General features: G+C 41.8%; 1 protein-coding gene across 7 annotated transcripts in view; it reads right to left on the bottom strand.

Moving 5' to 3' along the window:
• st3gal3a (ST3 beta-galactoside alpha-2,3-sialyltransferase 3a) overlaps positions 1-21,104 on the bottom strand; it is a 36,311-nt gene that overhangs the window by 4,122 nt on the left and 11,085 nt on the right. For 5 of the 7 annotated variants that reach the window (XR_009672842.1, XR_009672841.1, XR_009672843.1 and 2 more), the window contains 9 exons: positions 18,934-18,976; positions 18,677-18,769; positions 14,797-14,891; positions 13,389-13,452; positions 9,554-9,649; positions 9,152-9,338; positions 8,883-8,993; positions 3,589-3,735; positions 3,017-3,163 (listed from right to left, as the gene is read on the bottom strand). Coding sequence is in view for 4 of the 7 variants with exons in the window: in XM_061034906.1 (XP_060890889.1) it covers positions 3,017-3,163; positions 3,589-3,735; positions 8,883-8,993; positions 9,152-9,338; positions 9,554-9,649; positions 13,389-13,452; positions 14,797-14,891; positions 18,677-18,769; positions 18,934-18,976 (983 nt within the window). In the remaining 3 variants the exon portion in view is untranslated. The remainder of the gene's footprint in view (positions 1-3,016; positions 3,164-3,588; positions 3,736-8,882; positions 8,994-9,151; positions 9,339-9,553; positions 9,650-13,388; positions 13,453-14,796; positions 14,892-18,676; positions 18,770-18,933; positions 18,977-21,104) is intronic. The other 2 variants (XM_061034908.1, XM_061034909.1) reach the window with 2 other exon arrangements.

Below are 21,104 nucleotides of genomic sequence, written 5' to 3'. Positions count from 1 at the left end.
AGATTGATTTCAATAAAGCGCGGCTGCTGCCATATGGACATAAAAACTTTGGATGATTCTAAAACTCTCCACTCACTGACTCACAGACTTTGTTGTGCTATACAAGGATGTGTGTGACAGTTCTGATGCCTAATCCTAATCCCAGTTTATATATTAGAAGTCATTCACATGTTCTGTTTCGTTAAAGGAGCAATATGTAGCTATGACCCCTAGTGTTTAAAATGGATACTGCAGTCCAGATTCTAAACATTGTAGAGAGCTGTTTTATTGTATTTTGTAGTCAAGATGTACACAGCAAGGGGCAGGACCGAGACGCTTTGAGCGCCCCTGGACTGTAACACAAGTCCGTGGCAGCTGGTTAAAAAAGGATGAAGGGGATTGCATGTCTGTCTGTGAAAACCTGGCTAAGAGTGATTTATCAGCTGTCTGAAGACTGAGTCTGTGAAGTGGAGTCGACAGTGACTTAAGCAGTGCATGTAGTGTGCTGTGACAGTGCTGCTCTCTAAAACATTGGTCCAGTAACATTCACACACTTGAGATTTCATACACATCTCAGGCCACAACTCAGCATTCTGGGTAAATCCCACACAGCGTCCTATGAGGCATTAATCATAGAAAGGTCACAGTAAACTGTTCCAGTGCAATGTAAACCTGGAAAACTGACCAAGAAGGATGTTGGATGACAGGTCGGTCCGAATGCTAACAAATATGGAGGTTGTGTGGGAGTATCGCCCATTAAGAGTAAAACTTGCAGTGTCGAACAGCTGTGGAAGCAGATGAATCATAAACCCAAACTAAATTGAAACTGACCACAGCAACAGACACGTCCTGAGTCCAAAGTGCTGAGGTCACACATGAAACAGGGCACATTTTAGTTCTGGACTTTGAATCTCAGACTTGTGTCAGAGACCCTGAGGGGCCATAAATGTTCATACATTGTAATCACCTTGTAATGAGGTTAACAACTCTCACTGAGTTGCCATGGTAATATCTGGGATGTGCTTTTAGGGATCTGTCATCGGATCAGTTGACTCTCAACGGGGCGGACTGATGTCAGTAACTGTCTTATAATAACATAACCCGAGATTCTTCAGGACCGTGGTTGTCTTTTCCTACATGCTCATGAGTATCGACTTCACATCTTTACTTTACCTGTTGGTAAACCTTTGACTGTAAATATTAATGTTTGAAGCCTGAGTGACATATCTGTTCCTGCAGGGGACGTTGGAGTCCCATCGATGGCGGTCTCCATGCTGGAAATGCTGTCTCAGTCTAACTTTCAGTCAACCTAACGACAGACTGAGAGCTGGAGCTGAGGCGGGTTTTAAACCTCCTGACAAACCAGTCTGCTTTTTCATGATCATATAATTGAATTTTAAAAAGACAGTAGGATATGCTGTTGTAGCCGTTATCAGCAGTCACGTTTACAACCTCTCTTCCTGCAGGACTCAGGACTGTGGATTAACATTACTTTTACCAAGGAACAAAGGAACTGATCAATGATTTAAGTCTCCCTCTCAGACAGGATGTTATGAACTTTTACAACACCTGGAATAAACAATCGAGCGGAAACAGAACACTCTGCTATCTACGAATTGACCTCAAAGACATGAACTATGACCGAAACCAGTCTCTGCAAAGTCGTAAAATTGACCATCTGTTGAAGGACTGCTGAAGAACTGAATTAAACCACAGCTTTCAATTCTGCATCAAATGAACATTTATGTCTTTCTTCATCTAGATATTTGTAATTGTCACATTGAATGTATTATAATCATCTTTTTAAACTCAAAATCTGATCTTCAGAACAGGAATAAGAGTTATATTATGTTTAATAGGAATTTGACGTGGAGCGCTATTGCCATCTAGTGTTAGAATATCCATGAATACGTAACCTTCATAATTATACATTTAGACGTGTTATAAAGCATACTCTTTGATATTAGATATAGAAGGTGTTATTTAAAGACACCAACTTCTTTTCCTACTTTATTAATATGTCTTATTAAGAATGTTGACTGTATAACATGTTTTTGTTCACCTACAGGATGGGATTAACTGAGGATGTTCCCAGATGGTGTGATTTTCATCTCAACATGAATCTGATAGAAATGTTTGTCTAAATATATGACGTGAACCTACATCAACGTGGATCTGATAGAAATAATATCGAAATGAATCAATCTCCATCCCAGCTGCACACTCCGACCAAGTTGTCAAGGCATCTAATCTGGCCCGTGGACCTCTCTGGGCCTGAAAAGAACCGCTTGCCAGAGACCGAACCATTTTCTGATCAAGTCATTCAAACAATACCGCGTCTTATCTCATTACTAAATATATAATGTCACCATACATTATAATTGCATTATCTTAATCATAATAATCATATTCTTTATCTGTTTCATCTATACATTATTGTTTACCCCTTTTATATTAAATTTTACACATAAAATTCAGGACTTTGTGTGTTTTCTTGTTTAACATTTCCAGAACTTACTTCTTTCAAGATATGAAACGGACTGATTAATTAATTAACTTATACCATTAAAGTTATTTTCTTCCTTTAACAGGAAGTGGTGCCCCTTCTTAAATACGAGGTTAAATAAAGATATAACATCTTAATAATTTAATTACGCCACACTGTTAACTACTCATTCTCAACCTTCAAACTGTGTATTAACTCTGCCAGTTTTTGGGCTCATGTAGGACATAATGAAGTTCTGACACAAGTCTTACCCTGGTAGTAGTTTGGGTCAGTGGCAACTGAACCTACACTGCTTAGGGTGCACTCATGCTAGGCAATCCGTACCCCCATAGTCCAGCTCATTTGACTAATGTGAGTGCTCTGTTCAATGATGTAGCTCGGTACACTTTCTTGGCCCTGGTACGGATGGAAGAGGTGGGCTTCGGCATGGTACAGTTGCTCATACACGAGCACACAATGTGGTTATTCCTGGAGCCGTGTGAGTGCAGAATAAACCTTTGGTGCATCTTTATTAATCAGGCCTGTAGTTACCTCTTTAATGGCTGACATCCTGATCTTCTCATAGTAGTGGAGAGGGGCATGGGGGGTGCTCATGTTGTAGCCAAATCCAGCCACAGCTACTTCATCGCAGGTATGAAGAGCCATCGTTATGGCAACTGCCCCCAGGGTTGGGATATTCTAAAAAAAACAAAAACAAACAGACATGCATAAAGAGTTGTTTGAAAACAGGTGACCAAGCCGTGACCCGTCCCAGATCACATCCTGTAAGAAGGGAACGTGTAAACGATAAACAGAAGTTCCTCATTAACACTAAATGGTTATGTGTGGATATCTTACAGATGCTTCTATTTATAAGAGGCTAATGGTAACACTGTTTGTTTTCAGGTTGTTGTCAGGCTCTGAATAGGTGCTGGGCTTTCTGCAGCATCTGTTGTGTGTTCAAAGAGGCCTTCATTATGCAAACAGACAGACAGTGTAGTCAGCTGCCAGAGCTCCTGACCGTTAACTCACGGCTGTGTGTGTGAAACAACTCACTGTTCCTGCTACTTCTCTGCTCAGAACAGAACAGACATAAACTGCTAGGAAAACAACTGGTCTCTCACCCCTCTGCCCATCTGTCCATTGTTGTGAGGAAGGCCAATGAGCTTGAAAGAGGCCTCCTGGATGAAGTAGGGGTTTAGGATACGCATGTCGCTTGGCTCCCTTGGAACGTGCTTGGCCACCGACTTCCAGAACCCATCAGTGCTGCGCTGAGAGACAAAGAGTGGGGGAATGAAACCGTCTGGTTAGTGTGACCTTCGTACTAACAAAATGTGCATCAATCAAATAAAAAAACACAAATAAACAGAAAGTGATTCCATATCAGGCAGCTGGTTTTAGTTTGTATCGATCTCAAGAATATTACGAATAGGATCGACCAGAAGAACTTGATAGAAGCAGCAACGCAGCCAGACTTACAATGATGGTAGCAATCAATCCCTTATTTACACTCAGAGCAACATTATAGTTCAACTGGAGTCGTGTTTGTGTCTGCCTGATAACTGAATATCAGAATCTGCTCTCCTTTTATCTCTAGTTTGGTCTCAACCAAGTCCTGAGAAACATATCTGGCCCTTAAAGGAAGAGTGTGCAACTTTCTGATCCAGTACATGTCGCCCTTGAGCACCAGCTGAAAACCAAAACAAACTGCTGTTTGGCCACACCTCCTCCATACTGAAGCCTCCGCTCTCCTCCAGAGACACACCTCCAACCACCCCTCAGCTCACCTTGCCCGAAGAAGTCTGGCGCAAGCAGTGGTCGCCTTTGTCTTGAACTGCAATCACCTGTGTCCTGCATTGTTGTGTTAGCATGCTAATGTTAGCGCTCTTTAGTTAGCTCGTAGCTTCACGTTGCATGTAAACTGACACAGAATGAGCGTGATCTAAAAACTCTTACTAACATCCAAATAATCAGTGAGTATGTTCTTCTTCTTCTCTCTAGTTCTTGACTAAAACAGCTTTTATACACAAGGGGAGGAGCCGGCCGTCCCGTCCATGTAAATACGACTCTGACAACAACACAGCCAGCAGGACTCGAGCTTCTCCCTCATTGTAGACAGTCATGACTCAGAGACACATTTACACAGGATAGACTGGATCTATGATTTATTTATGTGGAACATGTCGCACATTCTTCCTTTAAACTGACACTGTTAATTATGATCAATTCTTACAACGGTCAGCTGGTGGGAAAGGATGCAAAGTGGGCAGGAATGGAAAATATGATGGCATTTAAGCAGCCCAGTGAAAGCAATACTCTGAACGGAGGCTTGGACGGGGAGTCAACACCATTTAAATACTGATGAAAAACAAGTAGTGCAAACAAAGCCAGTCAGAGAAGGAAGCCCCCGTATCAGTGTACCCAGGGCCATTACACTAATTATGAGCTGCCTGCCCAGCAGACCTTGAGGCTCTTTATGAACAGTTACTGGGATACCTGCTTCTCAGTCCGCTCAGGAATGTTAGAGTGAGGTGGAGGGAGAAACCCAACAGCAATGACATGAGCTATTAGCGTACTAGCATAGCACTGTTACCCTGCTAAAGAGGATTACCACCTGATCTGTCATGAGGAGCTCACGGTCTGACTGAGACCATTTTGCTCTTCTTACAGAGTGGGAAACCAAACACCTCCGCTCCGCCGGCAGCACTGAGAGGACACAAAAGTTCCTGGGGAATCCACTGGCACAAAGCAGAAGGGATCAAATGACCAGCAGCTCTCACATCTCTTTAATAACATCCATCAGTGAATATGTGCCAATATTTATAAGTCTACATCAAGCAACCTTGGAATACAGTTAATGTGCCAAGATCCAATTTCTATTACCATAAAGTCACACCGGTATATAAGACGCAGTGTGATTTTAGGGGATCTCTCAGAGAGAAAAAAACGTTAAGATTCTCACTGCCTCCCTTCGCTGGTCACTCACTTTCAATCAGTCCAGCGCTCCACAAGCTTTATTAACTGAACAGTTTACCACTGTTTGCTTTAAATGCACCATTATGACCTAATGAGGGAGAAAAGATGGTAAAAAGTCGAGCCTTGTAGTGTTTAAGTGCTCTGAGCAGTTTACCATTTTAATCATGTTTATAAGAATGTGCAGCGCAGTGAGGAGATGTCTTCATTTATAAACCACAGACCTACAGACAAACATCAGGCCACATGATCAATTCAAGTCTTTAGACCTTCTCCTTACTGCTGTCTCTCTCTCCTTCATCCAATCCCTCTCTGCCATTTATCAGCTTAAAAACGCACTTGAGCACTTGGTGATTTTTGTACAGAAAATCTATTTTTATCTGAATGCAGATGAGGGAATCGAGATCCAATCGCAAGGTCAATCCAGATCTAAAATGAAGACTTTCTTTTTTAGCAAAAGTGCCGTAACTAAGCTCAGCCGCCATCACGTCTTTGCTCCGTTCATATTGATTCTGCGACGCTGTAATGTTGGCGTCCCAGTCTGGATGTTTGCGATTTGGCACAGCAGGAGCTCCACATAAACACACAGTCAGACATGCACACACACACACACAGCGCTGCTCTCCCCCGCTGGCTTCCATGGTACCGCCTCTCCTCTGTAACGCTTCGTTACTACCTCCAGAAGACAGTACAGAGGGGGGATCACTTCGTCCCCCGTTACACTTCTGCGACATTACAGGGGCGTAAATATCGGGGCTTGAAACAGCGGTCTGAAAAGGGTTATTGTTACACCATGTGTGAGCGATTGAACCCAGATCTTTCCACTTGTGTCTGAATCACTCAAGGTGCTTGTTATTGCCTTGGCTCAATGTGTCATAAACTAAAGTCAAGGAGCAGTAGTCCTGAAATGATCTAGATATTATCAGGAGTGCAGATGTGAAAGTGTGCAGGTTTGTATGTAAGTTTATGGAACATACTGTACACACCTGAAACTCACATAAGGTGAGATGCTGGAGGTAGACGTCAACAGATGACAGACTTTATACTCAGAGCTAGAACTAATAAATCTCATGTTTTTTTCCAGACACTGAGAATAACAAGATGAACCTTTAAGTGTCAGAAACAAGCATTGCAACAAGATGTACTTTGAAGTTAAAAATATGTAAATGGCTTTAGAAATACCCTCAAAGGGCCCTTTAACAAGCTGCTTCCTGTCTATATGTGGCTCAGGAAGCTAACTTTGTTGATGTGTTAATTTGTGAATGTGTGTGAGTGAGCAGTCTATTCTTGAAGCTTCACATGGCATACTGCAGGTACTATTACAATCGTTATCTTTAACTCAAGGACATGGCTGCATTCTCCGAGGTTGTAACACAGTAACACAACACTCACCGAAAAGAAACACGGGCGAGAAGACTGCTGCTGCCAACGGCCATTGTTTGTACACGCAGGAAAGGAGCCACATGCTGGATTTGAACCCGGGCTGCCCGCTTTGAGAGCAACACTCTCTGTACATGGGGCTCGCGGACTAACCACTAAGACACAAAATCCATCAGCGCCTCCATTTTCTCAGGAGACTAAGAGTATTTGGTGTATGTAAAAACATTATGTTCATCTTTTACAGAGCAACAATAGAGTCCATTTACGGTATGGCATCACCAGCTGGTTTGGTGTTTTAACAGTAAAATCTAAAGCTCAGATCCTCAGCCTGGTTAAGACAGCAGGCAAGATCATGGGAATGTGTGGTAAATGGTAAATGGACTTGAGCTTATATAGCGCTTTTCTAGTCCCTCTTACCCCCTGGATCTTTTTCAGCAGGCCACAATCAGACAGGCCAAGGGCATTTTATCGGACACATCCCCTGTATTGCACTCTGAATATGTTTTGTTGAACTCAGGGAGAAGGTACAGGGTTCCTCTGTGCAAACACAACCGCTACAAAAACTCACTAGTCCCTTTTTCAGTTAAGCTCAAAAATAGTGGAGGAACGGAAAACCAGGAGGCCCCCAATGTACCGATAACTGTAGACATGTATGTATGTATGAAACTGTCTGGAGTGGCATGTGTACATGTGCACAGTGTGCATGTGCATGCGCCTGTGACTGTAGGAGTGAGAGTGTGTGTGTGTGTGTGTGTGTGTGTGTGTGTGTGTGTATGGATACGCAAGCAGACGCTTGGGTGAACTGTAGCACGGAGAAGTTAAATGTTTTTTTGCACATTTGTAAATACTGTATTGTCCATGCAGCAATTTCCCAGCATCCTAGACAAATTTCTCCCTAGGGAGACGAATAAAGAAACCTTGACCTTGACAAATATAAATAAAACATGTTCCTAACAAGCAACAACCTCCAGGGTTGAATAATGAAGTCGATACTGAAGTATAATATCCTGCAGTTCCTGGAGTGTCCACTAGAGGCTGGCTGCAGAAGCACAGGAAGTCACATACACACCCATTCTAAAAAGTCTGTTTTTACAGCAGAGATTAACATGTTTACAGCCTGGTTCAAAAAAACAAATAGGTGTGATTATCTCATGTCTCGATCGACACACACTGTACGGGGGGTGAATGTTTTGATGACTCATCAGTTTTGATTTGATGAAGGATAAGAGTGGCGACTAAGCAGCAGACTCCGCTAACGATGCTTTGATGAGAATATGTGTGTTTGTATCAATGCTGCGTGTAGTTGAAGAGAATCTCAATGTGAACTAAAGAGTGGAGAAGAACATACTGGAGAACAGGAAACATGCAGCAGCAGGTTCATTAGAGCATGGAGATGGTAGAGGTGGCGTGCAGACAGTCTATGGTCGTGCAGCGATCACAGGTGAATAAAGGTCACCACCCCCCCCCCCCCCACTGGCTCCAGGTGAATTCTCCTGATTATATCCTGCTGTGTTCTCACATCAGCTCACTCTGACTTTCTGCAGAATAAATACGAGGAGACTGGAGGAGAAACTCCAGGTGGAGAGTGATAAATAAGTTGTTTGTTGTTTGACGCACGCTATAGTTCTCCTTTAACCCGGAATAATAATCTATATTGTGATGATTGGTCATGTGACCATATATGTTTTACACACGTGTGTATGCTCGTGATGATGCTGGGCCAGCCTGAGGAAGCTACAGGCCAAATGCATTGTTCGCTCACAATAAAATGAGGTGAAGTCATTTTCAGACTTTTGATTTTTTCATTTTATGTTCCTGCAACCGACTGCCTGAGTACATAGGTTGGCTGTGCACGGGGTATCCTGTTGATCGTGATATATTTGGCTGTTTGCGCTCACACATGCAGCACATACTGATTAGAGCTCTCAAGAACTGCCGTCACCGTGTGCAATGCCTCTGGTCACTTCCTGTCAGCACCTGTGTGTCCAATCAGACTCAAAGCTGATCGTTTGCTCTTACTGACATTGTTCCTTTTTTTCTAGATCCTTGCTTGTGTTGTTCTTACTCTCTGATGTACGTTGCTTTGGATAAAAGCGTCTGCTAAGTGAATTGTAGAATGCAGCTGCTCCTGGAAGTATAAGGAGTTTTTCAGGAGCTTTCTGCAGGTGTGAAAGCTCTATTAAAGTGATATGGAAAAGCTTTTGTAAATGTAGTACATATCAAAATATGTAAAAAAAAAACAGTTGCACGTTGTGAAGCTGAGTGAATATCAAAGTGATCCATGTCACAAACTCCTGAGAACATCCACAAATTAAACATGTTCCTCTGCCTTACCAGCCTCTGGTTGAAGACCATGTATCGAAGCCACCTGAGGTCGAGAGCTTTGAAGGCGGACAGGACAAACAGGGACTGTGACTCATAGCGTTCCGTCTTCTGGATGGCCCCCTCTGGGTAGGTGATCCTCATGGTGGTCTTGGAGCCGACGTCTTTCTCAAAACCTTTCACTGGGGCCTCGTTCAACCTGCAGCACACAGCGACACCATCAATCACAACTGCACAGCCATAAAACATGTTCTAGTTCTTATTGCTTGTTTTTTTTTTTAATCCGTTACTGTTCAAATATCTTTATGGCATCACGTCGTTATTGAAATATTACATTGAATAAAGTTATCACACGTTGCAATTTTCACTGGCCTAGCAATGGGTAGGATGTAGATTATTTGTGTCTTTACGTACCTGACCACAACATCAACCTCATCGATTCTTGGTCCCAGAGACTTGTTGGCGAGGATTCCTCCGTTCCCTATGATGATGCACGTCTTACAGCTCATACTGTAACACAGCCAGGATGAAGCATTATGATGTGCTATTACTTCACTTCTGTTTCTATCAAGTTTTATTTTTGGGCTTTTTATGTCTTTAATTTATAAGACAGTGGACAAAGTCAGAGGGGAATGACATGCGGGAAAGGAACCACAGGTCTTGATTCAAACCTGGGCCGCCCGCTTGGAGGACTATGGGTACTTCTCATGTCTCTTATTTTCCGTTTCCTCTCTCCTCGATTCTCGCTTGAACCGAGGATCGAGGAGCAAGGAGATAACTCTGAGGAGCTATGATCGAGGAAACATGAGACCAGCCTTCCAGGAAGTCTTGGTGTTAGGTTAGGTTAACACTTAAATAAAACACAGACATACATGTTGGGAAATAATAAATGAAATTCATCCGACTGATGGAAGCAGCTGATCGAGAGGTGATCGGCCTTCGTGCCTCAGTCTACACTGCATGATCTACTACTAGTCTACTTGCACATAGCTCTGTATATATATATTTATTTATCGTTTACTGCACATAGTTCTGATTACATCTGTTAGTCTGATCACTGTCTACTTATATCTACTCCTTTATATTTTGTATTTTTAAGTTAAGTTTAAGCTTTAAGTTGTATTTAAATTGACACTTTATATTTAGGTTAAAATGTTTGGTCTATCTGCACTGTTGTTAATTTACTGCTCTGTGTGCCTTTGAATTGCCCCCCGGGGACAAATAAAGTTTTTTGAATTGAATTGAACAATTGATGTTGGGCGATTCAAAATGAGTCCTATGGCTCAAAAATCGGGTCTAAATCGACCTGAAATCGTACAGCGTACACTGGGCTCAAGTATCAGTCTAAGTTTCATAAGCATGTTGTGCAACTTCCATCACTGTTCTGTCTGTAGAATCATATTAGAGCAGATTGTCTTTGCTGATCGGTGTCAGTGATTAAGATAACAATCAACACAGACAGAAATGACACTCTTCACTCATGCATTCAGGTTTGAGACTTCTGAGAACCAGAAGTACTACAATATATCCAGAATCCTGTCGCTCGCCTTCTCACACACTCCCTCACCCGTCCCACAAACTCCTTATTATCACCTACAAAGCCCTCCATCACCTGGTGGATATATTTTTTATTAGAAGACAATGCGTGTTTTAATAAATTGAATATTTAAAAAGATGTACAACATGCACTCTTAGAAATTCCCCCTGTTAAAAAACGGTAAACAACTGGCAGTAGGGTTGCCAGGAAGTTACTGTAAAATTAATGATATATTGCTGTTGCTGAAATTTACAGTTTTCTACCGTTTTTGTAAATACAGCAAAAAGCTGTGATTTTAAACCTTAACAGGAGAATACTGTTGAAAAAATTAACTGTTTAATACTGTTCATTTACAGATTTTTACTGTGAATTGTAAATACTACACCTAGCTATAGATTAATTTCCTTCTACCAAAATGGACACAATATATTTATTTTCTAAACCTAGTGATTTGATAAATGATTCCTTGCATGTCAGGTTATAAAACACCATGTTTTAAAATAATAAATAAACAGTGCCTTTAAAATTGCAACTTAAAATGTTAAGACAAATAATAAAACTTCAAATTGTCTTCTCAAACCACATCTGTCTTTATTGAAACTGTGACAAAAACAAAGAAAACACACATGAAGGTTAAATAGGCAAAAAATCTAGCACAAATATTTACATTAAGACATTCAGCAAAGGCCATTTCCAATATATAGTGAATAAAATAGTTTTGGTGGATACATTTTAAACAGAGAAGTGAAAAAAAAAATCTGTTATAGTTTCATAACTGAGTAAACAAACTGTCCTCAGAGGGAAACTGGGTCCCTGGACCTGCACCTCCCTCTGATTTATCCTTCCAGACTGAAAGTGCCACAAGGATTCTGTAAAGGGAAAAAACAACATTAGAACAAAAGCAGCTCCAGCTGAACAGTGAACATTATCATATGGACAATCCTTTGTAAATATTCTCCATATACAAAGAAGTAAAGTAAAAGTATGTAGAACTAGTATGAATAAAAATAAGTCATGGAATTACTTTAAGTACATGAATTCAGGATGTATTGTAGCAGCTTTATGTGTTAAAACAGTAAAAAAACAAAAAACATGCTTCAGGTCCATTCTGACAGTCTCACTAAAGTTTCCTTTAATACATTTTCAAATACTGTATATTATATTATTTATACTATGGCCATATTGCCTAGTAGGCCCAGCTAATCATCATTTCTAATTCAATATTTAATCAATAGTCAGTGTCAGTTGAAGCTGAAACAAAGAAAAAGTGACTGTTGATGTTAGCTAACCTACCATTCTAGTACCACCAGGCAAGCAAGTCAAGTTCATTATTGCCCACTTAGTTAACCACATTACAAGAAAATGTTTTGTTTTTTGTCCCATTTAGCAACTGTTAAGATCTGTATTTCAAGCTAATGTTAGCTGACAAAGAATTCACTCACTGCGTGTGTGTCTGCTTGCAGTGTTTCTGTGTAATTTCCAAGCTAACGTTAATCCCACAAATGACATCAAACTTAGTAAGTGATGGTTTTTGCCTATTCTAACAAGCAAAGCAGTAAGGCACTCACCTCTTAATTGTCAGGATGGAGATGGATGACAATCTGGCAAAGCCAACTCCACTGTCCTTTCAACCATGTGGTCTCAACTTCTTTTTCCCAAAATGCATTGCAAAAACTACGGTAAATTACTGTTTTGTTTCCTTCAAGCAATAATACAGTAAGATATTGTTATAAACCGTTATAATACAGTAATGTCCTGTTTTTAAACATAACAGGATCATACTGTTGAAATTTCCTTGTAAATTTACAGCAATTTCTTAGAGTGTGCGCCTTGTGTGGATGTGGGATGGAAAAATAAACGCTGTACTAATTGTCTCAGCTGGCTGATGAAAACAGGGTCAGAGCTCAGAGTCTGTGAAACTGATGAAGTCCTTATAAAGACAAAAACTTTTGCACACAGTGGAAATAAACAGTGATTCAATACTATCAGAGCTTATGATTGACAGACTTGGCGGACTACATTCTTGATTTCTACCGATGTATTTGACCTTAATTAACCCCTGTGGGGCGGAGCATCAGCTCGAATCAAGGACAATTTTGTCCACTGTTTGTGCTAAACTCCTCCGTGCAAACACGGGGGGGGGGTGACGCTGGAAAAGAGCGGAGGCTTCAGTATTTTCTTCCCGGTTTTGCGTACAAGCATCCATGCAAGGTATTTGAAATGGCTCTGTGTGTCTGCGTTTATGTGCTTGGATTAAGGAAGCCCATCCCCCTAGAGCTGACAATACTGGCATCAAATATAACTTGAACATGGCGAGCGGTTAGGGGACGCAGCAGTATGAGATAACAAGTCAAATCAGTGATGTGGGGATGTTTTGGTATCAGCGCAGAGTAAAAAGAAAATGAAGAGAAAATGGTAAACAAAATATTTTTGTTGTTAAATTAGCAAGCTGTAATGCTATCAAGCTGTTACTTTAGCAGGCAGTCATGTTAGCGGGCTGTCTCGTTAGCAGGCTGGCGTGTTAGCAGGCTGGCATGTTAGCAAGCTGGCACGTTAGCAGGCTGTCACGTTAGCATGCTGTAATGAAAGCAGCCACCAGCTGATTCTCCAATCAGACGGAAAGCTGTGTATTGTTGCATCCCTACATAGTTCCTAACTTTAGTAGCACAGAGGTCTGAGACAATGACAAAGGGGATATGTTGATTAACTTGCCTGTCAAGTTCTTCCCCGAGGCCGTAGTTATTTGTAGCTGATAGAAGAATATCTATGATCTTCTCTGCAGGAAGGAGAGAGAAGAGGCAGAACAAGAAAACAACAAGACTTCGATTAACATTAAATTAAACTTTCCTCCAGACTGTTAGGAAGCTAACAGCTGGCTGGGCTGACATTTATTCCTGTGATGGTGTGGGGGGGCAGTCCTGGTACCAGTGCTGTGTGTATCCCCTTCCTTCAGGAGAGGGGTACACACAGAACCAGGAACTGTACGGTGGAGAGTGAGCATGCAGACCAGCTGAGGGAAAAGCCTTTTTTAAACACCCTCTTACAGAGAATAGAGCTAACTGTGGAAGGGAAGTGAGGCCATGATGATGTCATCATTAATGAAGACGACAGAAAAGTGTTGATGACTAATATAATAAAACATGTATTGTAGATATTGTTACTGCTTAAAATGTTTTGTTAAAAAAAAGCTGTCAGCATGAACTAGTTAATCTTGATTAATCTCATGCTGTTTTGTCCCTTCAGGCTCTCCGTAGATAGTGGTCCTCAGTGTCTCCCTGTAGTCTCAGTGATGTAAAAGAAGGACACTGCTGCATCTTTGAATGTCTCATTTCACTTTAACAAACTCTCAGACAGCTCAGCTGACGAGTCCAAAGTAATGTTGCATTCAATGCCCTTGAACACCTGCTCAAGTCGGAACAACAACTCGGAAACGAATGAGGTGCCCGACTTCCTGACTTGACGTCATAATCGTTATCAAATGGGGGGCAAAATATGTTTTGTTAATGTTAACATACTTTTAATTAATTCAGGTATTGCATATCAACTTTGTGCTCAAATATAACTATTAACAGAAACATTTCACTGATCTTCTTTGTAGCATCAACGCTTGTTTGTGCTATTGTTACAACATTCTGACTTTCCGAACTGAAATCACGTGAACACACTGAAGTCGGAAGAACGACTTCCCAACTTGGAAACTTGGACCACCCGAGCAGCACATGAATGCATCATAATATCCACCTTATGACATCACACATTGACCTACAGATTTACATACACATATAAATATGTGGAAATGATGACCATGCATAGAAATGTTTTTGTTCTGTTTCTGCTATCATTCAGTGTAAATGAATGATAGCAAAAACCAAACAGGTGTTTCCTGAATAAACTTGTTGCATTGCTTCAGTCTTGAAGGTTGGATTATTAAAACCTTTACTGATGAGCTTTGTGAGCTGCTTATATAGAAAGGCTGTTTGCTTGTAAATCTGTCTGACTGTATACAAGACCCTCTATGAGGACCAACATACCACTCTTTTCAATGTCTGGTCTTTACTATAAAGTCTTACCAAGTACTATCAAGTACTGCAATAGCACGGTCACATATGTGTGGTCTTACCTTGAGACTTCACACCAAACGGAGGCGAATAATCACCAATTTTGGCGTACCGCTTGTAATTCGGATCAAGGAACATGGGCTCCAGTTTGGCAAACCTGTTGATATAAAGTAAAGCGAGTTAGGACAAGTCTGAATGAAGACCTGGATTTCATCGATGCTCTATCTGCCCAGGAACCTGACGCCCCAACGTAGATGTACCGATTAATGGAAGAAGACTTAAGAGGATTCAGAGCATCATGTTTCCACATAATCCAGTCTGTCTGAGCATACCTGCACCAAGACCCAAAACAAACTCAGAGAGCAGTGTGAGGTAGAGGACAGATCAGACGGATGTATCTGCCACTGAGCGGACTTAGGAGAGCAGAATGTGGGGGGGGGGGGGGGGGGGGGGGCGCGTGTTTAAGGCAGTCGGAGGTGGTACCTGGGAGACAATACGAGTGCCCTTATCAGGACATTTCCTGATTGTAAGTTTGAATGTCTGTGAACATTCATTGCCCAACAACACACCTGCAAAAAGATAACTTTAGCCAAAATATCAAATAAACATCCGACATACTGACCTCAGTCTGCAACAAGGAAACACACATGAACTAACATACTTAGGGAGGGTAATATTGCATTAGGGTTTTATGTTTCACACACTTTAAAATGATGAGTGTACTTGAGCTTTTTTACACCGAATTGCTCCCGCTGCTTCGTCTGTGACGTATGAATGGATGAATACTGATGGACTCTTTACACAGCAGCCTCTACCATCAGTGTGTGAATGTGTATGAATGGATGAGTTAATACTGATGGTCTCTTTACTCAGCAGCCTCTACCATCAGTGTGTGAATGTGTATGAATGGATGAGTTAATACTGATGGACTCTTTACTCAGCAGCCTCTACCATCAGTGTGTGAATGTGTATGAATGGATGAGTTAATACTGATGGACTCTTTACTCAGCAGCCTCTACCATCAGTGTGTGAATGTGTATGAATGGATGAGTTAATACTGATGGACTCTTTACTCAGCAGCCTCTACCATCAATGTGTGAATGTGTATGAATGGATGAGTTAATACTGATGGTCTCTTTACTCAGCAGCCTCTACCATCAGTGTGTGAATGTGTAGGTGTGACCTGTGGTGTAGAAGAGCTTTGATCAGATGATGACAAAAGAAATATACAAGCTCAAGTCCATTTACAGATAATATTTGTGAACGATTGCAGTCCTCCCCCATCTTGTTTTTCTTTTAGATTTAGCTCTTTAATATGCATTTAGTCAAATGTGAACATCCTCATTTTGCTCTGTCATCGTGTCAGAGGTGATTGCCTGATACTGCAGGAAATGATCCACTTTGAATATTCTCATGCTACTGATATTAAATCTGACCAACAACAACAACGTGTGTGAGTCTGGGCTGCACATTCGATTCCAGGTTGAAATCAGACTTTGTGTATAAGTGTTTCCATTTGTTTGTTCCTTCAAAGTTGCATTGTGCTTTTCAAGCATCTTTTAATCACAGGGCTACACGGCGGGTAAGGTGGACTTCCTCCCTGTCGTTTATAGTCAAGCTGGATAAATACCTTCGCACACAGTGAGACACTTACCGTACAAAACGGAGGCAAAAAGTCAGGATGCATCATTAGTACCTGATTACTTAACAGTGCTTTAGTTATTTTTATTTTTTTTGTTATTTTGTACTGATTAGCAGCTGTTTTGTTTAGCCAAATCAAAGCTAATTTAAGGTTCGTTATGTCATCCTGAACATGAAAGCATGACGTGCTGAAGCTGCCGGAGGATGACTCGGTTACAGAAACACTCTTTAAGTCGATCCAGATCCTTTGTAGGTTTTCATCTTTGGAAACAGACTGCATCGAAGCTGATGATGAAATCGATTTTTAATATCAGTAGCACGGGAATATTCAAAGTGGAACATGTCCACTGCAATCACCTCTGACATGATGATATAGCAAAATGAGGATGTTCACATTTGATTAAATTCATAATAAAGAGCTAAAGGACTGCAATCGTTCACAAATATATCTGTCACCCCCCCTCAGATTTTTATGATCTACGCCTTTTATATTTACGTTTGGATGACTTATAACAATGGGTCTGAGCCGGGGGACAGACACAGTACCTATAGTATAACTACAGTTCGATTCAGAATTACAGCTATAGTGACTGGGAGACAGATCTAAGGGAGGCGCAGAGAAGTGTGTAAGACTGCAGCTCTGCCTCCTGGTCTGAACTCTGTGTTGTTGTCAGGGTTTTGGACTAATAACCTCTGCTATGTTTCTAGATAATAGATCTGCACCGTCCAAAGTGGGATGGATGCCGTCTCTAGCTAGCAGACCAGGTTTTCCCCAAAAAGACTGCCAGTTATCTATGAAGCCCACATCGTTTGCTGGACACCACCTCGACAGCCAGTGGTTGAGTGATGACATGCCATCACTGGTGCGATTAGGGAGGGGTCCAGAGAACATTATATGCACATTGTGTTCCCGTGCTTGAGCTTCTGTACTGTGCTGAAGAGCAACTCTTCCATCCATGCCAGGGCCAAGGAAGTGTTTCATGCTTGGGCAGGGTACCCTCTTAGATATCTCCTCACTTAGGGGTGTAATGGAGGATCACTTCGTCCCGACATTACGCCTCAGCGACATTCAGATTGAAGATGAGACATCACACGGGCGTAAATATCCCGGCTTGACATGGCAGTCTGAACAGGGCTATTACCAGGAGTCTGTTAGCTTCATGTCACATTAGCTTTATCGCAATACGGTCACCTAGCAGCTGAGACGGAAACGTTTTAGACGGATAAAGATTTGATTTATCTCAAACTGTGAACATGATGCTCATTTTGTGCAGGATTTTCTTGCTTTATTAGTGCCCAAGGTGGATCATCTTCAGTTCAGACAGAAAACACTCTGTTAGCACGATCTCTGCTTCAGCCACAGTCGTTTGGCAGCACATGGTCATTAGCTGACCTGCTGTCAGCTGCTGCAGAGGAAATATCTGCGTCAAGACAGCAGAGTAAATGGGACAAGGATGCCCGGGGCATTTTTACCACTTTTTCCTCCGGAGGAAATCCTTTTGTGTTATTCTGACAGGTTACAGTCTGGACTCTGAGAGCACACTTCATTAATGCTGCCGTCTCAAGGCCCTGGTGGGTTTGAGGGTTGCGTGTCTCTGGCGATGAGTAGGCGGGTAAGTGAACTGGCCTGAGGGTTTCTCACGCACTGGGACAACAGCAGAGCAGAGGAGGACATAAATATACTTTCACAACACATGGGCCCATTCAGACCATTGCATCTTCTGACTCATTTTAAACATCTCTCCAAAAACATAACCAGCTGAGGGGCTTTCTCAACGTGGGAACTACTTTGTTCTTAAATAATGCAGAAGCAGAAATGGGATCTTCCCTCCATAAACCACTCTGAGCTCAAAAAGATTTCTTAAAGAGAGGAGAGAGGGAGAGAGGGAGAGAGGGAGAGAGAGAGAGAGAGAGAGAGAGAGATAGAGAGGGAGAGAGAGAGAGAGAGAGGGAGAGAGGGAGAGAGATAGAGAGAGAGAGAGAGAGGGTGAGAGAGAGAGGGTGAGAGAGAGAGGGAGAGAGCGGGAGAGAGAGGAGGTCAACTGTCCGTACATCCCTCTTGTAAATGCACCGGTTGAGATGCATTGCTCGAATCAAAACTGAAACATCTCGTAGCTTTGTTTGAATAATGTTCATACTGATGCTGAACTCCTATAAATAACGGAATATCAAGTGGAACTTTTCAAACGCTGAAATCAATCAACAAATGAGAGGAATGGGATGGACCAGTGATTGTATGACTCTAACAGACATGAATGATGTCCCTTGTTTAAAAAACACAAATAAGGTCCATGCTCTTACTTTGGATAAATGGCAGACATCTTGGCAGCTGCATAACCCGGCTTACAGGCTCCTTCGCTGAGATTTCCGTATTTGTACAACAGCTCCAAAGGCCTGCAGACGTGGAGGAATGAAGTCAGGAAGGTTTACAAACACAAATATTAACTACAATACTTAAGACACAAAGATTATTTATCCTCAATGACATAAAAAAACCCGATAGATGGGTTCCTTGACTCTTGGTCAAAAGTGAAACATAAACAGGTAAATGTACTTACAGACTTCCATCCAGCTTCACAAGGAAGCCTTGGCTGTCGTACACTAAACAAAGAAACAAATAGATAAATGTTATACATGAACACTTACAATATCAGGGATTATTTATAGGACATTAAAATCATTAAAGTTCAGGGGAGGAGGCAGGATTTTGGGCACACACATCTGTAACAATGTCATGTTTCCTTAAAGACAGAGTCAGCAGCTTGTTCCTTCAAAATAAAAGACAGACTTCTCCTAAAGTAAAGATAGAGTCAGCAGCTTGTTCCTTCAAAATAAAAGACAGACTTCTCCTAAAGTAAAGACAGAGTCAGCAGCTTGTTCCTTCAAAATAAAAGACAGACTTCTCCTAAAGTGAAGACAGAGTCAGCAGATTGTTCCTTCAAAATAAAAGACAGACTTCTCCTAAAGTAAAGACAGAGTCAGCAGATTGTTCCTTCAAAATAAAATACAGACTTCTCCTAAAGTAAAGACAGAGTCAGCAGATTGTTCCTTCAAAATAAAATACAGACTTCTCCTAAAGTAAAGACAGAGTCAACAGCTTGTTCCTTCAAAATAAAATACAGACTTCTCCTAAAGTGAAGCTGCTCCATTGTCTCTTCTGGGCCTCCATACATGTGTGGTGGTGACTGTGTCTGCAGAGACTCTGTCCTCTGACTGGATTTTACTGTTCTGCTTTGTTCTGGTTGACTCGGGACGTTTCTGGGCAGAGCTAGTGTGTTTCCTCCAGCCAATGACAGCGCAGCAGGTGAGTTTAGGAGTGGATAAAAAATATAATCAGAGTGAGGAGAAACACCAAGTGGATAAAGCTCGTTCTAAAACGAGGGTGAACCTTGTGTTGTCTTTTACCCGTGGACGTGGAGTTGGTCTACTTCCTGTTGGACAGGAAGGTGACAAACACCGACGGTTAGATTCACTTATTGCTGAAAACAGTGTTCTTCATGAAAACAGCCGTCAGAGACTAGAGCTGGGGGTGGTACAACATTTGACTCTTTAACCACGAGTCTGTTGTACACAATGTATCGTTCTGTAAGGAAAAGATGAGGTGCATTGTTGGGGTGCCTGGATAGCAAGTTCACTGCGTCCTTTTTAGATTTTATTTTATTTTACATACACCAGCGCCCCTCCTTTTTAGATTTTAATGTCAGATATGCAGGCTTTAGCAACATCATGGCAATTTGATCAAATTGGGAGAAAAAGGCCACGTGTCCACCTAGTGATCTTTGCGGGCAGAAAAGCGCTGGCTGTACGCTCAGGAGTGTTTCCATGAGGCGTTTATGCACTGAGAAGAAAAGCGCTGCACGTCTGTCCTGTCTCCATGACAACAGTCTGTTGACAACAGGCACTGATCGACACTGCTCCGTTACTGTTTACTGCATGTTTTATATTTGAGATCGTTTATTTCCCGATCAGACACGGAGTGAGGAGGATGTGAGTACAAGACATGATTCTTAGGGTGCAAAACTACGGGGAATTTCAAACATTTGGAAAAGAGCGCCTGTGACGTCAGCAGCGCCTTTCTGAAAGTTGAAAGAGTTTCTACTTGAGCGCTCGGAGCGGCCGCACAAAAAAGGAAGAAAAGACACTGGGCACTGCGCTTTTTCTTCAGATGGCCGCTTTCTGCAGAGAACGCTCTCTACTCATTGAAAACAATTGAAAAAAGCTGGCACTGGAAAAAAAAACGCTAGGTGGACACGGGGCCTAAGGCAAGCCATAGAACTTGGGTGTTATTCAACTGGCTTTTCAAAACAAAAGGCATGAGACATTAGAAATATTATGTTAAGTGGTGTTGCAGTATATATGGGGGGGGGGTGGGGGGGGGGGGGGGGGGTGGGTGGGTTGGCCTAGTACCACCCTTTAACCTCTTCCTTATTTCCAAGTCAGCCTCAGTTTACAAAACTTGATAAAAATGTTTTGTAGGTTTACTTTAATAGGTCTTTTACTGTATCTATCATTAGACACTGACAGCATAATAGAAACCAGCTGCTCGGTTTTACAGCTGATTGAACCCAGATGAGCGTTTGAAAAGTGTTCTGGGTCACCACTGACACTCAAAGACGAATGTACCGACATTTCCCAAACTATTTCTTACCCGAAAGTCGACAGGGACACTGATGGATGACTCGTTCAGCTGGTGCGTTTAAAGTACCAACACTTCCCTGGATGATCAATT

Source organism: Labrus mixtus, chromosome 3 (assembly GCF_963584025.1).
Source record: "Labrus mixtus chromosome 3, fLabMix1.1, whole genome shotgun sequence".
Classification (NCBI taxonomy): domain Eukaryota; kingdom Metazoa; phylum Chordata; class Actinopteri; order Labriformes; family Labridae; genus Labrus; species Labrus mixtus.
This window is presented reverse-complemented; position numbering and strand designations above follow the sequence as displayed.